Genomic DNA, 15,021 nt, shown 5'->3' on the forward strand with positions numbered 1-15,021 from the left:
CACATCAAATTAAATTCAATATTTGAATTCAATATTACTCCAAGGGGAAACATTACATTCAAATGCAATCTTCACTTGTATATAATGGGAACAACATGTAGGTTACTAAAACAGGCAGAAACATGACCTCTTTCATAGTATTACTCAGATTGTAGAGGACAGCAGTGTGATAGCACTGCAATCATATGACAGTATAGTCCTGCTAACTTATCATAGCAAAAAACATTTGCAGTCTTTGTTCATTTGTTTTTGGCTATCAATGCAACAGATAGGAAACAAAATGGTAAGACTGTCAGGGTACAATAAAGTTTTATTTCTCTCTTTTTCTGAAGATGACACAGAAATGCTCACGCAGAGTCTGTTTGTTCTGGCCATTGCGTTTAAGAGGAAAACCATTGCAAGGAAACTTTGATGGGGTGATGGAACAGAACTTAATGTGCTTACTGTTGCTAGGGATGATCCTCTGACCACAGAGGATTAAAAAGGTGTATAGCACTGATTAAAAGAAGCCTATTGATTTTGGTGAAGGTCAAAGGTCATTTGGGGACAAAAGGGAACAGGGAGGATAATTGTCCTGTAGGGTATATGTGTTCATATTCAGGAAGTGGCAACACAAAAACAGCCACGTGGTCTACTACTCTGCAAATCCATAAATGCTTGTTTTAAGTGAATGAAATCAAACGGGGGAGGGAGGGGAGGGGGTGGGTAAGGTTACAGGACTTCTCCTATCATTGTATTTTCTTGGTGGGACATTATTAGTAGGGTTATCGGTATGCCCATTAGAGCAATCTGAGAGTCTTAATACATTCTTCAGAACTGCATTGTAAGCCACTTACTGTTGTTATTAATGATGTAATTTCTTATTGCTTAATGACACTCAGTAGTGGGGCCTATTGGTACGCCCCTCAGAACTGTATTGTAAGCCACTTAGTGGTGTTACTTCTTGGGCCTAAACGACACTCCAACCACTAGCGGGGCATATTGGTACGCCCCTCAGAACTGTATTGTAAGCCACTTAATATTGTTACTTCTTGGGGCTAACTGACACTCCAACCAGTAGTGAGGCGTATTGGTACACCCCTCAGAACTGTATTGTAAGCCACTTAATGGTGTTACTTCTTGGTGCTAAATGACACTCCAACCAGTAGCGGGCGTATTGGTGCGCCCTTCAGAACTGTATTGTAAGCCACTTAATGGTGTTACTTCTTAGTGCCAAAAATGACACTCCAACCATTAGCAAGGGCATATTGGTATGCCCCTCAGAACTGTATCGTAAGCCACTTAATGGTGTTACTCTTTGGTGCTAAATGACACTCCCAAGCAGTAGCAGGGCGTATTGGTACGCCCCTCAGAACTGTATTGTAATCCACTTAATGGTGTTACTTCTTGGTGCTGAATTATACTCCAACCAGTAGCGTGGCGTATTAGTACCCCCTCAGAACTGTATTGTAATATAAGCCACTTAATGGTGTTACTTCTTGGTGCCAAAAATGACACTCCAACCAGTAGCAGGGGCATATTAGTACGCCCCTCAGAACTGTATTGTAAGCCACTTAATGCTGTTACTTCTTGGTGCTAAATAACACTCCTAAGCAGTTGTGGGGTGTGTTGGTTTCACTGATTCTCTCTTTTACAGGAACAAAAGGTATTTACTTTCCTTTTACTTCATGTAACGTACTAAAATTCAGATTATGGGTCATTTACATAAAAGATCATATGAAATACATAAGTTAGTACAAACACAGAATAATTTTCTCATTGTGTTATATTTTGTCTCAAATTTATATATCTGCAGTTTGAAGGTTTATAGACAATGACAGTCATATTGTAGTTTTTTCCCTTATATATGCTGTATTTTTATACCCGAGTGCAAACGACAATAGAAGCAATATAATTTCTGGTAAATTAATCAATGTTGAACAAAAAGTTTTTTTTACTTGGATAAAAGTCAGGTTTAACTAGTTCCTAGAAACCCTAAATGTTCCTAGTCTCTCCACCTACGTAAATAATAAGTGGACTGTCCATACCTAGTCGGCATGTCAGCACCTACGTAAATAATAAGTGGACTGTCCATACCTAGTCGGCATGTCAGCACTATAAGCATATTAGCTATGTCTCTCACCACCTACGTAAATAATAAGTGGACTATAGTCCATACCTAGTCGGCATGTCAGCACCTATGTAAATAATAAGTGGACTGTCCATACCTAGTCGGCATGTCAGCACTATAAGCATATTAGCTATGTCGCTCACCACCTACGTAAATAATAAGTGGACTGTCCATACCTAGTCGGCATGTCAGCACCTACGTAAATAATAAGTGGACTGTCCATACCTAGTCGCCATGTCAGCACCTACGTAAATAATAAGTGGACTGTCCATACCTAGTCGGCATGTCAGCACTATAAGCATATTAGCCATGTCTCTCATCAAACATGATTATTCCTTCTTTTTTCTTGCAGTGCCGGAATCAATATTCGCATAATAGCCGAATTTCCCTGAAATATGTTCTTGTTGAAAGAGGGGTACGGGGGGTAGGGCTGAAGTCCCCCGCCCCTAACTTCCCAAATTTGATATGAATATTGTCATACGGGTACAACTCTAGCAACATAGAAATTCACAAAAAGGTTGGTTGTTCCTGTCACCATAGCCACTAGTAAAAGTGTAACATTGCATCATGCATGAGATGTAAGGTCGAACAGGGAACACTTAGTATAATCCAATTAACACATATGAGTGAATTATAGTAAATGGTGAATTATCGACAGCATCATAACGCATAGTAACACTAGCACATATCCAATTGTGGGTGCATGTTATACCAGCACATTCGATACTCTTACAGTAATGTCAATGTAGGTCGTCATAAAGATACACATTTCAGCTTGTTTTGGTTGAGTGCAATATAAGTGCCATAATCAACTATATAAACATGTTATTATTCAACAGTTAAGATGACGTAGGATTTGCATAGGTCACAAAAATAATGGCTGAACCTGTAGCAGACCTGTCAACTCTCCCAGTATTACCGGGAGACTCCCGGTTTTTACCCGGCCTCCCGGTTTCATATTCTATTCTCCCGGTTTTTTAATGTTTCATCACTTGCAACATTTCTGAAAATAGCCAACAATTAGTCATATGCTTAGTAATTCCCCACAGTAACGCTGAACAGGAAAGGCTATTCAGTGTAGTTCGCAAGAACCAGACAGACAGTCGGTTAAGTCTCAAGCTTGATGGGACTCTATCTAGCATATAAGCCATGTAGTCACAGTACCCATGGAGTCCACTGTTCCCTATTTCAAATGGAATCCCACTAAAGAAACCCTGTAGAAAGCGAAGCGAGCTGCTGTAAACTACAACAAGAAACACTGATTGGATGATTCTCTCACTGTATTGCATAAGTAGACTTACTTATTTAGGAGTATTTATATCATTTCATTTGAAAATTACCAACCTCCCTATTTTCTACTTGTTCTCCCGATTTTTTTGGCCCTGAAAAATGTAATTCTCCCTATTTTGGGGTCAGACAGGTTGACAGGTCTGCTGTAGGCTCAAATTTCAAAAATACTAATGTAGCATGTTAGGGTTGCTACACTTGGTACAGGGGAACAAAACTATAGCAACTACTAATGTAGAATATTAGGATTGCTACACTTGGTACAGGGGAACAAATCTATTACAACTACTAATGTAACATATTAGGATTGCTACGGTTGATAACAGATAAACAGCATTTCTATCCTTTTCCTTTGTCAAGTATTCTTTCGTTTGTTTTATATTTATTTTATATACTCCTATCTTTTCGATTCTTCTTTTTGTATTGTTTTTCTTTATGTTTGCTACCATTTCTGTGAATTGGATTTGCACGAAAAGATACGAGTGACCTCTTCAGCTCCACTCCATTTTGTTTTGTTTTGATACTTTTCCATCCTTCCAACACATTGTTAAACGTAAAGCTGGTAAATATAAATGTTTGGATTTTCCCGGCAAAGGAAATGACCGTGCTAGGAGTATTTCTAATAAATATTATAAGCAATGTTTGGATTAATAGTTATTGCATCCTTCCGCCAGTTCAAACGCATGCGCATGGTAGACATTATTGACCTCACATTATGATAATATGATGTATGTTATGTATATCCATATATATCGCGTGTTGTAAGACAATATTCTTTTCCGGGTTTGCGCTCTTCACTAAACGATATATATGTGCTGCATTATGACACACGCTCTCAAAAACAACTTCAGCGATGAAGCTGTTCAGAAATCCATAGTGGTTATTATACACCACGGAGCCGTCTAACTTTATTTTATGAGGAGATTGGATCAGTCGAATTGAAGTGTACGTACAAAATGACTAAAGTTACTTTTGACTTCATGTATAGGCCCAGTTATAATTAAATATCAGCTCGATCCGATTAGCGTTGTGTATACTATATGATTTGCCTACATGTATAGGTCATAGAATTAAGCTAGTTATAGTAGTATAGTCAGTAGTGCGAAGTTCGGCATACTGCGAAGATCGGCCACCCTTAAGAAACACACGATTTCACCATGAAAAACTACAGGAAGAGCCAAATTTCACCAAAAAGTACGAAGCTACAGTTTTCTCTCCAAAATGACCCGTGTGCAAGAAATTACTTACATATTTGTCAATAAAATGACGAAGATCTATGAAGTCTGTTATAATTACTGAAAGAGCAACTGCGCCACCAATTTTATCACCAGCGCCACACTGTGGGTTGCGTGTCCGAACTTCGCAATACTCTAGCAAGAAATACCAGTTCCACAATCACGAAGAATCTTCTTGGAAAACAACGTGAAAACAGTTTGCAGGAAAGAAAGTTTGGCCGTGTATCGTACTATAACAAAATTCTCCCACCATATGAAGTATATTTTCAAATGATTTATACCAGAAGATTTAGTTTTGGGGTGTTTTAAGTCTTAAGTGGCCGAACTTCGAAGTCACCATCCTACTTTATTTACAACTCATTTGATTTTATTGCAGCTCTGTAATAATATAACGATAGAGTTGTTAACATTAACGCTTGTCCCTCAACCCAGACACATTGATTTTTTTGTTCACACTTAAACACTGCCGTAACTTGTAGGTCTATATCAATTATTAGGAATTTTTGGAGCAAAGAGTAGCTATTTGCAATCCAAATTTTGATTTGGGTGTAATTTGGTGAAAGATATTTATTTCAAGTTACCTTTTGTTTGTGTTTGAAACTATAGGTCAAGTAGGTTCCCTTGTGTTACTCTAAGTTTGACCTCATTCAAGGAGAACGGCAGGGAGGGGACTATCTTGTAATTTTACTGCTGAGAGGGAGCAAATAATGAAGATACGACGTCTTATTTATAGTGGTGAACTGGTGATGGACACTTCAATGCTGTCTTGAAAATCAATAAATTATTCACATACTTAAGTAGAACATAATCTGAGGAAGTAGAGCCCATTATAATATGAAAGTAAAATACTATTAAATTCCACTTAGTACTGGTTCTTGTCAATATCACTATGCATTTGCGTGCCTGAAATCCCTAGTGCATAAGCTGTGTGCAGTCTCGTTAAGCATATAGCGTATGCATATGAAATACGTACGTGATCTAACACTGTAGCTACATACCCGTACCTATACGTCCGTCAGTTTCACCCGAGTTCCGTGATTGCGCACTAGAGAAATCGTTGCTGAATAAGGAAGTGTATCTTGAATGTAGCCTACCATAGTAACATACAGGCTAAGGTTGTATACATACAATGTAACGTTATTTACAACTATAGTAAGGAGAAACTAGGGGCAAATGAAATTGTGTTTTCCATTGTGTTATAACCGTAAAAACGTTAACGGAAATTTTAAATTAGGGATGATAGTAAAATGGTTCTGCTGAAAATACCTGATATCACATATAAATATGCACAACAAATTGAGAAGTTTCACGTTTGGTGGAGAACAATATTGAGCGAGAGTTATATGATACATGAAGTTGCAGATACAGCTTCCCGGCTGAGCTTGATATTTAAGGCAGCCATTCTTGCTCGAATAATATACTTATATCACATACAATGATGGAAGGGTATTGATGTTGCGACAAATTCCAGTGCCGTGATGTTTCCATATGGAGAGATCTGCCTCATTGCACAAATTATGTAAGACTATTCCTCTATTCCGGAGGATACAGTTTATCATTGTCAAACACAACTGCTGTGAATTGTTTGCAACTATAGCTTAAAACTACATCCTTATAGTATTTTGATAGGTGGAGATGCACATTGTCAATATTTGGTGATGTTTTGTGCTGCTCCTGGGTCTTAACACTGGTTAATTCGTGACCAGTCGTAGTCGTAAGCACACTGTCAGACTATTCAGTTTCACTCATTTTCCGGCGGCTCTGGTATAGACGGAACACATCCAGTAGGGGACGTACAAGATGTCATATTAATGCTGGTTTCGAGGATAGCATGTGCAAATGTTACGCTAGCGTTGCAAGGTCTCGATGTGCCAGTCTTAATATTTATGCCGATGGTTAAAACGTCATGAGCCCCGTCGACAAGCGGTAAGATTATGTACGGGGTACAAATTAGAAACTACTACTTGATCCGAGGTTATAAACTTATCTAGGCAAAGACATCATAGTGTGGTGATATTATGTGATTTTCGTCTAAATAGAACCGTTATAGTTTAGGTTCAGTTTAGCGAGAACCTCATTTGAACAGTACCCATATTCAAAGTGCGTGTCATATCCAACAAGCGTTACTTAAAACGGGCGAATTCGAAAAGGTGTTACCAAGGCTTTCACGTCATCAGTGTATAGATTTATTGTGTGTTGTTTCCCTGCTTTTGTTTATGTAGTCATATGACCTGTGCCTCGGATTGGATAGTTATGAATAGATTTGTTATATATGTTACCAAAGTTTTTCAAATAAAAGTAAACAGTATATAAATGTTACCCAAATACGCGAATCAGAATGTATGGCAGATCACTTATAACGTTTTAACACGGCGATGACGGTAATACATGAAGTAGTGGATGTATTTCTCCAAATAGCTTTGCATATCGTATTGATTGATGTACAATTTCAATATATTGACTGGTTTTGTAATAGAATTCCGATACTGTCATAGTTACCTTAGATTTAGAAAGGCTTGATCTATTGCTAAGGTACTGTATATTCATCAAGACTTCAAAAACAAACAGCTGGACACAACCTCCCACTTCCAGGACCATTCGATACCAGAACCAATAACCAAGGATTGAATAAACATTAAAGGATATCCATATTATTGAAACTAAAGGTCGTTTAGTCAAACAAGGAACATCCAATTTAACCCTCATTAGGTAAATAAATGTTAACATATTATAATGTGTCAGTTTAAATGTTTTGCTAGGTCTACAAGAATACATTTCTATGAAATTTGAAACAAGGATGGCAAGACAAACCACTTTAATTATATTTTCAGGACCTCAAACATGGGCATGTATTGTCAGACTTAGAATAGGTCCCATGTGAGTGGTGGCTAAAGTGATAAAGGCATCAAAATTATTCTAGGTGGAACTGCATCTGGTAATCCGGTGAATTCTGGTCGGAGCGTACTATGTAACCACCGTGTACCCAGTGTTCTCACTGTGGGATAAACTCCGGTATCACTCAACAAAGTACAGTAGGTAACATGGGATGCACTGCCACGGAATATGCTCCCTATTTCATTTCCCCAATATTAGGGAACGGGCACCGTCTTTGAAACACCACATACAACTAAACAACAAATGTGTACAGGCTTTGGCTCTAGCTATTATAAGTGCCATGACTTCTTGAACTAGTTGTAGGCTCCGGCCGCACCGTTATCCGCACACAGCTTGTGGTTTCAATCTCAAGTTTCGCTCGTCGCGACAAACAGACAAAGTTGCAGGTCTACCGATGTGAAAAATCTCGGTCTCTTTTCATAGAACTGAACTTCTAGTATTCGATGATATGAATCCTGAGATGTGTAACCTTTAACCAAATAGAGCCACGACACTAAAATGTGTGTGTGTGGGGGGGGGAACATTAGTGTGTCCCCCACCCATCGAAATGTGGGGGACGTGTCCCCCTGCCCCCCCCCCCCCCCAGGATTGACGCCCATGCTTGTAAGCTGCTCTAAAGTTTTCTCACAATCCTTTATGTTGAGATCCCATGTCTTGATATGGTCAAACAAATAATATAAAGAAAAAAACAGTCTGGTAAGTTACTTTGAAATATCATGACATATCTTTTGTGAGTTTGACACCGGCATTGACATTTTTCGAAAAATCTGCAAATTACGCGTGGAAAATAAGGTAAGATTGACTGGGCTTTCAGCCAAGTAACATACTGAATGACCGAACTATATGTCAAACTGACATCAAAGATTGCGTCTGAAACATTATTAGGGTGACGGATTCTCAACGATACAGTAGTATTGTCTGCTGTTTGAAAATTTGTTTTTTTAGCGGTTTTAAGAGCATCAGGGTACGTCCCAGAAATGAAAACCCGGCCTATGCGCTATGTCACGTCCGGTTTTCAGCAACTATAGCCTACTGACGGTGCGCGGTCGAAGGGTCGTTCATGAGTGGTCATCGTGGAGATTCGAGACCATTCAGACCAATGATATGTTTTTCACACATGTATTTTTTTTTAGACACCCAAAATCCCAGTGGGGGAGGATGACTGGGGCGACAAGCTTTCGCCCCCACGCCCCTTGGCTACGCCACTGCGTACAGGTATATAGGTCACGTGCATTTTGTTTGGTGAGATAACTATCAACAACTGGATAAACCTAGTTTTGTGCAAGTACCTTGAAAGTATATGAAGTTAATATATTGTACTAATCAATGAAGGAATTAAGAAATGTGGGGATAATGCAGGACCTGATCACACACAGGCAATGAAGCTTTTCAACCCCCTCGCATGAACAAAATAAAACCCGCTAAACTCCGCTTGATATAAATAGTTATCCCCCTTTGTTCCATATTGGGACAGTTTTCTGAGTGTGTGTATGTATATATATATATATATATATATATATATATATAGGGACAATAACTTGTCCTAGGACCCCGACAAGAGTTAACATACACGCCCCTCCGTACAATAAATGGTTCACTTGTCACACGTCGGATGAGACCCCTATCTACAACTTGAAAACCTTTACTTGCACAAGTACCTCAAAAGTATATTAAGTTAATATATTGTACTAATCTATGAAGGAATTAAGGAAGGTGATATTGTTTGAAATTAGCTCTGTGTTTGCTTTCTTTTGTTTGTTCCTCACCTGACTTACCAAATGGTATTGTTGAATTACGTATTATGGGGAATAACATCACCTGAATAGACTTTGGAAGTATGATATATTTCCATCTTTTTCACCTATTCATGGGCGGCGATCCTGGGGGGGGGGGGGGGGGGGGAAGGGGGATATATCCCCCCATGAAAATGGGTGGAGGGGATGTAATACACCATATCCCCCCCCCCACCAAATGCCAGGGATAAGAATATTTTCATGCCTAAATTTATGCATCATCGTGAATGTACAGCTCTTTTTTAGCTTCATTTCTCGCCTACCATAAACGCAGTGCGATCTTTTCAAATAAACCGTCTTGATAAAGGCAAGAATAGTTGACTGTGGGCTTCATTGGCCCTATAACAACAAAATGTATTATTGCGCCCACGGTATTGATATAGTACATATATGCACCCTCATAGTATTCATATAGGCCCTATAATAGGCCTACACGTACATGTTCCCTCGAACAGCTGAGAATCTTATGTTACCAAGGTAATGCTTAATACACGTTTCACCTGGATGCACTAGCAATCGGTACCTAGGAATGTAACTATGTGTAATTGTGTATTGCATGTGTATAGGCCTATAATAGCCTGCATGAGGCCATTTTCTTCATCGAATAAAATAAAGAGCTCTCGAACATTCTAATTTAAAAACAAAGAAGGATTTTGGATCCTGATTATGAGATATTTCGGACATGATATCCTTTTTTTAAAGTTGGGTATATGCCGCTTGGAAACCTCGGGAAGTGCCGTTTCCGGCCATCTAGAGGGTTTGTAAATCCCAAAATTTTCTTGAACGCTTCGCGCCAACCCATGGTGGCGCTACGCTTAGATAGTCAACAAGGTCATATCCCCCCACTCGGAAGTACGGATCGCCGCCCATGCACCTATTGCATCACAAATCACCTAGACTTGAAGTTAGAAGCAATTAAAATACATGTTAGGTTTTGATAACATGTCAAATGAGTTAACCACATTGCCGTAACATAATTGGGACCGAGATTTTGTTACCTGCGGAGATGGAAACTGGGTAAGGAAGTCTGGAGGAAGTGAGAAGAAATCTAAGTTGGGGATTGACGAAGAGCTTGCATTGGGGGGGGGGGGGGGGACGCCAAAACACAGATTTTCCCTACAGACTGATTGTCTTTGAATGAAGCAAGTTCCTGTTTGTAATTAGTCACAAACGGAAAACGTGTGTTGGGAGTTTGGACTGTAATTCAATAAGTCCTCACGGTTCAATTTGTCGGCCCTATAAATACTCTGAAGGGGCTATTCGACGCCACTTCTCCACGAAAGCCACAATAATATTATATATATATTGACGATATATATATTTTTTTATCTGGTCACATGGTGAAGAATCGATCAAGTCATTCTTTGAACTATTTTCATGAGAGCATTACATTTTCTGTAGACGTTTTTTTTTTATAGCATATATGTTTAGTTTCACTGAACCTTGGTGACGAAATGGCATGTCACATTGGACAAAATGGTAGCACATTCAATATACATCTCTCGTAACATAACCTGTCAGTTCCGATACAGAAGCAACATTTGTTCACCTCCATCTATATTCATAATGGATAATGCTTCGGTTTAACGTTGCCTTCAGGTACTAACCGACCAAAGAAAATTAACTTCCACACTGAAGTCTCCATGGTCTATTGCAACCACTCTATTGTCCTACATCTGGAACTTTCATGACAGATGTAGTCACCCAAAAATCAATGACAGCTCCCTGCCTATACTTCACAGGTCTCAATAAAAGTGGATCCTGCTCAATAATCCCACTGTTCTCATTGAAAATAATTCTTTTATATAAAGAACGACATCAAATTTTAAACTGGTCGGAGGGGGTGGGGGAGATTCATGTCTTTAACACATTTGACCACATATGTACATTTGATAAGGAGCTATTTTCATCTAATGAAGGGAAGCACGACATTTAAAGTTACCCATATCACATAAGAGGCACCAGAGGATGTCGTTTGCATAACAATGAAAGTGTGTACACAAATTTATACAGTGAAATTTTGCTTGACCTTTTGTGTAAGTAAACCATTCAGGAGATCTCGGCCTCGGACCTTCTCGGCCTTGTTATTGTTAGTACACCTTAACGATAATAACTACTGTACGATGACCGCAAGTTTGGTCCTTGTTCTTGTTAGTACTAATGATAACTACGATGTCTGCAAGCTTGAGCCTTGTTCTTGTTACTACACTGTAACGATACCAACTACGATGACCGCAAGTTTGGTCCTTGTTCTTGTTGCTACACTACAGTATAACGATAATAACTACGATGACTGCAAGTTTAAGCCTTGTTCTTGTTAGTACCGGTACACTATATCGCATCCTTGTGTTTATCTGTAAATTGTTATTACGTTCATTTTGCTTGGAGTAAAAGTCACAGGTTATAGCAAGTCAAACGATAAGTTTGCAGTACTTTTACACAAAAACACAACACAAAAACACACTATAATCTAGGGAAAATTCTATCGATGAATTGCTGAGTCATGTGTGGTTTTTAAAGACAATCTGGTGTTTTTGATAAAGTACATATAACAAGCTGAGGTTTCTAAAATGTTTAGTTGTAAATGATACCGTGACGTCAGAAACTAAAAGTTTCAGTTTTTTGTTCTACAGGTCAATATGGCACAGGCGGACCCCTCTCAAAGCACCGGGAGTGACACAGGGACAAACCCTGCAGAAGGTAAGATACTTTCAGTGAACAAGTAATCGGACTACATATTTATTGCTTTAGCTGTCCTTGTGTCAGAAAACCTCTGTACAAGACCAGAGTTACACTTTTTTGGTGAGGGATGGGGTAGGGGGGGGGTCTTTGGCAGGCATACGTTTTAAGACTTTTAATTGAGTGTGCAGCAAGAAAGGCAGTGACTGCATATACATTCCTTTGTTCAGGTATACGCAGTTGATAAGCGTGTATGTTCAGCGGACTGCATTGCAAATATTTCTTACGCAACGTACAATTAATGTAGTAATTTACAATACAGTAGCCATATCAGACTTGAAATACTCGATTCAGTACTTGTACTCATTCTCGGGTACAATCTGTACATGTGTACTCGAGAATTTGTTTTAAAGGTCTCTCCATGAATCAAGTGAACACATAACCTTCCTACAACCGTTTAGACCTGACATTTTGTTTCACCATAGCCGCCAATAGCTCGGTTATAATTTGACAAAAATTCGAGCGTCTTATCTGAACAATATGTGCCATATTAGCCCCGTGAATTTTCGAAGTAATTTTGCTAACAACTGGTGACATTATACATATATTTGAGAAAACTTGATACTCCGAGTAAGAAAACTAAATGCGGCCTTAATTGACATACGACTTACAAGGAAGTGTTTAGTGAGGAGAAGCAGAAGAATACATATTTGACTATAGGTTCTCTGTATGATAAAATTAGTGACGAATTTATCTCTTGCACTAACCATATCATCTGCAAAACATACTTAGCGGTATATTGCAGATGTAACGATTTAGGATTAGGAAATTCTTATATTTTGTATTAAAACTTCCTTTTTTTTCTAAGTCGCAGGTTTCGATCATTTTAATGTCAAAATAACCTGACCATCAGCCTCTTCTCGTGATTCAACAATTATCAAATTTGCTTGCATTAAAATCTGGAGAGATTGATAGAAACGATAGATTCGAGACACCCGGATAACTTCAATTTGAGTCAAAATGTCTTGTGAGCATTAGTTAATAATTTGTACCTCGCACCTGATGAAAACTTATCGAGTTTTACAGATACATAAACCAGCCTATTATCACAGACTGATACTATAACTGATAACGATATAGGTAACTAACTGCATGGGTTAAGTGACGCATGGATGGAAATGTCTTCGATTTATGTCGTGGTAGTAATATAGGTATACATTAAGACGGTACACAAACCCAATTGCACTCTTTGACTGACAGCATTGTAGTGAGGAACATCTGTGGGTAAAACTAGTAAAAAGGAAAGGAACGGCGTACACCTATCGATAAACTGTAGAGGCTTAGCATGTACGTTAACATGCACATCAGACATATGTATTTATGAACTCTTTGCATCGCCTTCATTTGTTTCTATGTCGCAGATTTCGGTCTTTTTAAAGTCGACCTAGCTGATCATCTGAATGATTCCACGATTCAACGATTATCAATTTTGCTTGGATTAAAACCTGGAGAGATTGATAGCATCAAGAGGTCCAAGACACCTGGATTAGAAATGGTGAATCTTTTGGATGAACGAGGATTTATAACTGCTACTGATATAGGAGATCTTTTAAAGATGTTACGCAAATTGAAGCTGGCTGGTCTCGCTGCGAGAATACGAAGTTCTTTCCAAACAAAGACTTCCCAAGCAAAGACTTCCCAGGATCTTGAAGGTAATCATCTGTTCTAAATATTATTTTCATGTTTACAGTCACTCAAGCAAGAGAGAAAAGTCACAAAAGTATTTAAGCTTGGACTATAACATGATAAAATGTGGCTATAACACTTGGCTTTCATAACATTAATTCTCATTTTCATAGATACCGATATTTGTTGTCTAACTTGACTATTCATGATAAAGGGTTTGAGTTTGAAAACAAGAACAGCCGAATACAGGAGAAAATGTCTGATGTATCGGAGTATCATATTTGAGTTTATGTAAAAGCCTCTCTTGTATATAAAACCGAACTAACCAGAAAATAACAAGTCCCTACATGAAGTCACTCTGTATTCTCTGACAAAGGATTGGTGACTGGCATTTATGTAAGAGAAATTCGATTTTTGTAAGTACGTCAAATGAACTTCAAATGAGCGATATGAAACAGGAAATTATGGAACGAAAACATGAAAATAATTTAAAAACCTGGTTGAAACGAACGAATGAGATAAACAATAGACAAACATTTTGACTGCAGCGGTATTCAAAGCTCATGAAATAATATCGTTATTTGTATGCTCTCCTTGATTATTTCCAGATAGTTCATCGTCTGAGGTTATTATTTATTTATTGCTTTGCCCGTTTTCATTACACATTTCAAACTGTATCCTGAATGTCACGTATTTATATATAATGGTTTGGGTCTAAACTTAATTTTCTGATAGCAGCCATTGTTCCAGGGACGTAGCCAGATGGGAGCAGGAGAGCGGCTGCTCCCCCCCCCCCTTTTTCAGTGTCGCAAAAAATGTTAAAACTGTTGTTTTTTGGCATGGTATTTTGTCAGTGCGCTTTTGATCTTGAATACTTTTCAGCTCCCTTAACACAATTATAATCGTAGTAGCATTCAGGACTACTGATGCACTTAGTTTGGCAGATGCAATTAGCTAAATTTAGCCTATTACAAGTCTACAGTTGGCCACTGGGTAATACAAATTATAGCCTGACTCGATGGAGTGTTACCAACCGTATATGCACAATGTGCGTTCTCATCCTTTCTATGATTCGTCATAAGTTGTTGCACGAACAGCATGTTAAGCTAGCAATCGTACGTGATACACGCTTCCTATACATACTAATTACACTGCTAAATATAAAAGTTTATATTGTCCATCAGTTAAGTTCGTCAAATGTATTAAAGTCCAGACATTGGACAATAAACAAGAATCATCCTACTGGAAAAATTGTACTTGTAAGAGCACTATTATTTGTCTATCTGATATAATATGTAAAAAAACGAACATGTAAAAGAATAATTCGAACCCGAAA

General features: G+C 38.4%; 3 protein-coding genes and 1 long non-coding RNA gene across 9 annotated transcripts in view; 2 read left to right on the forward strand and 2 right to left on the reverse strand.

Annotated features, from left to right (window-relative positions):
• The window catches only part of LOC139963637 (uncharacterized), a 664,171-nt gene that overhangs the window by 490,255 nt on the left and 158,895 nt on the right, over positions 1-15,021 (reverse strand). The gene's annotated exons all lie outside the window — the stretch shown is intronic.
• LOC139963627 (uncharacterized) overlaps positions 1-15,021 on the forward strand; it is a 160,804-nt gene that overhangs the window by 46,484 nt on the left and 99,299 nt on the right. The window lies entirely within an intron of this gene.
• Positions 960-4,068, reverse strand: LOC139963649 (uncharacterized). The gene is made up of 2 exons (XR_011791714.1): positions 2,178-4,068; positions 960-2,125 (listed from the first exon to the last, which is right to left on the reverse strand). It is a non-coding gene; the product is annotated as an uncharacterized lncRNA (long non-coding RNA).
• LOC139963622 (uncharacterized) overlaps positions 4,194-15,021 on the forward strand; it is a 204,974-nt gene continuing 194,146 nt past the window's right edge. For both annotated transcript variants that reach the window (XM_071964600.1, XM_071964599.1), the window contains exons 1-3: positions 4,194-4,342; positions 11,954-12,020; positions 13,421-13,711. In XM_071964600.1, the coding sequence (XP_071820701.1) occupies positions 11,960-12,020; positions 13,421-13,711 (352 nt within the window). In that variant the 5' untranslated portion in view covers positions 4,194-4,342; positions 11,954-11,959. The remainder of the gene's footprint in view (positions 4,343-11,953; positions 12,021-13,420; positions 13,712-15,021) is intronic.

Source organism: Apostichopus japonicus, chromosome 22, assembly GCF_037975245.1.
Source record: "Apostichopus japonicus isolate 1M-3 chromosome 22, ASM3797524v1, whole genome shotgun sequence".
NCBI lineage: Eukaryota > Metazoa > Echinodermata > Holothuroidea > Aspidochirotida > Stichopodidae > Apostichopus > Apostichopus japonicus.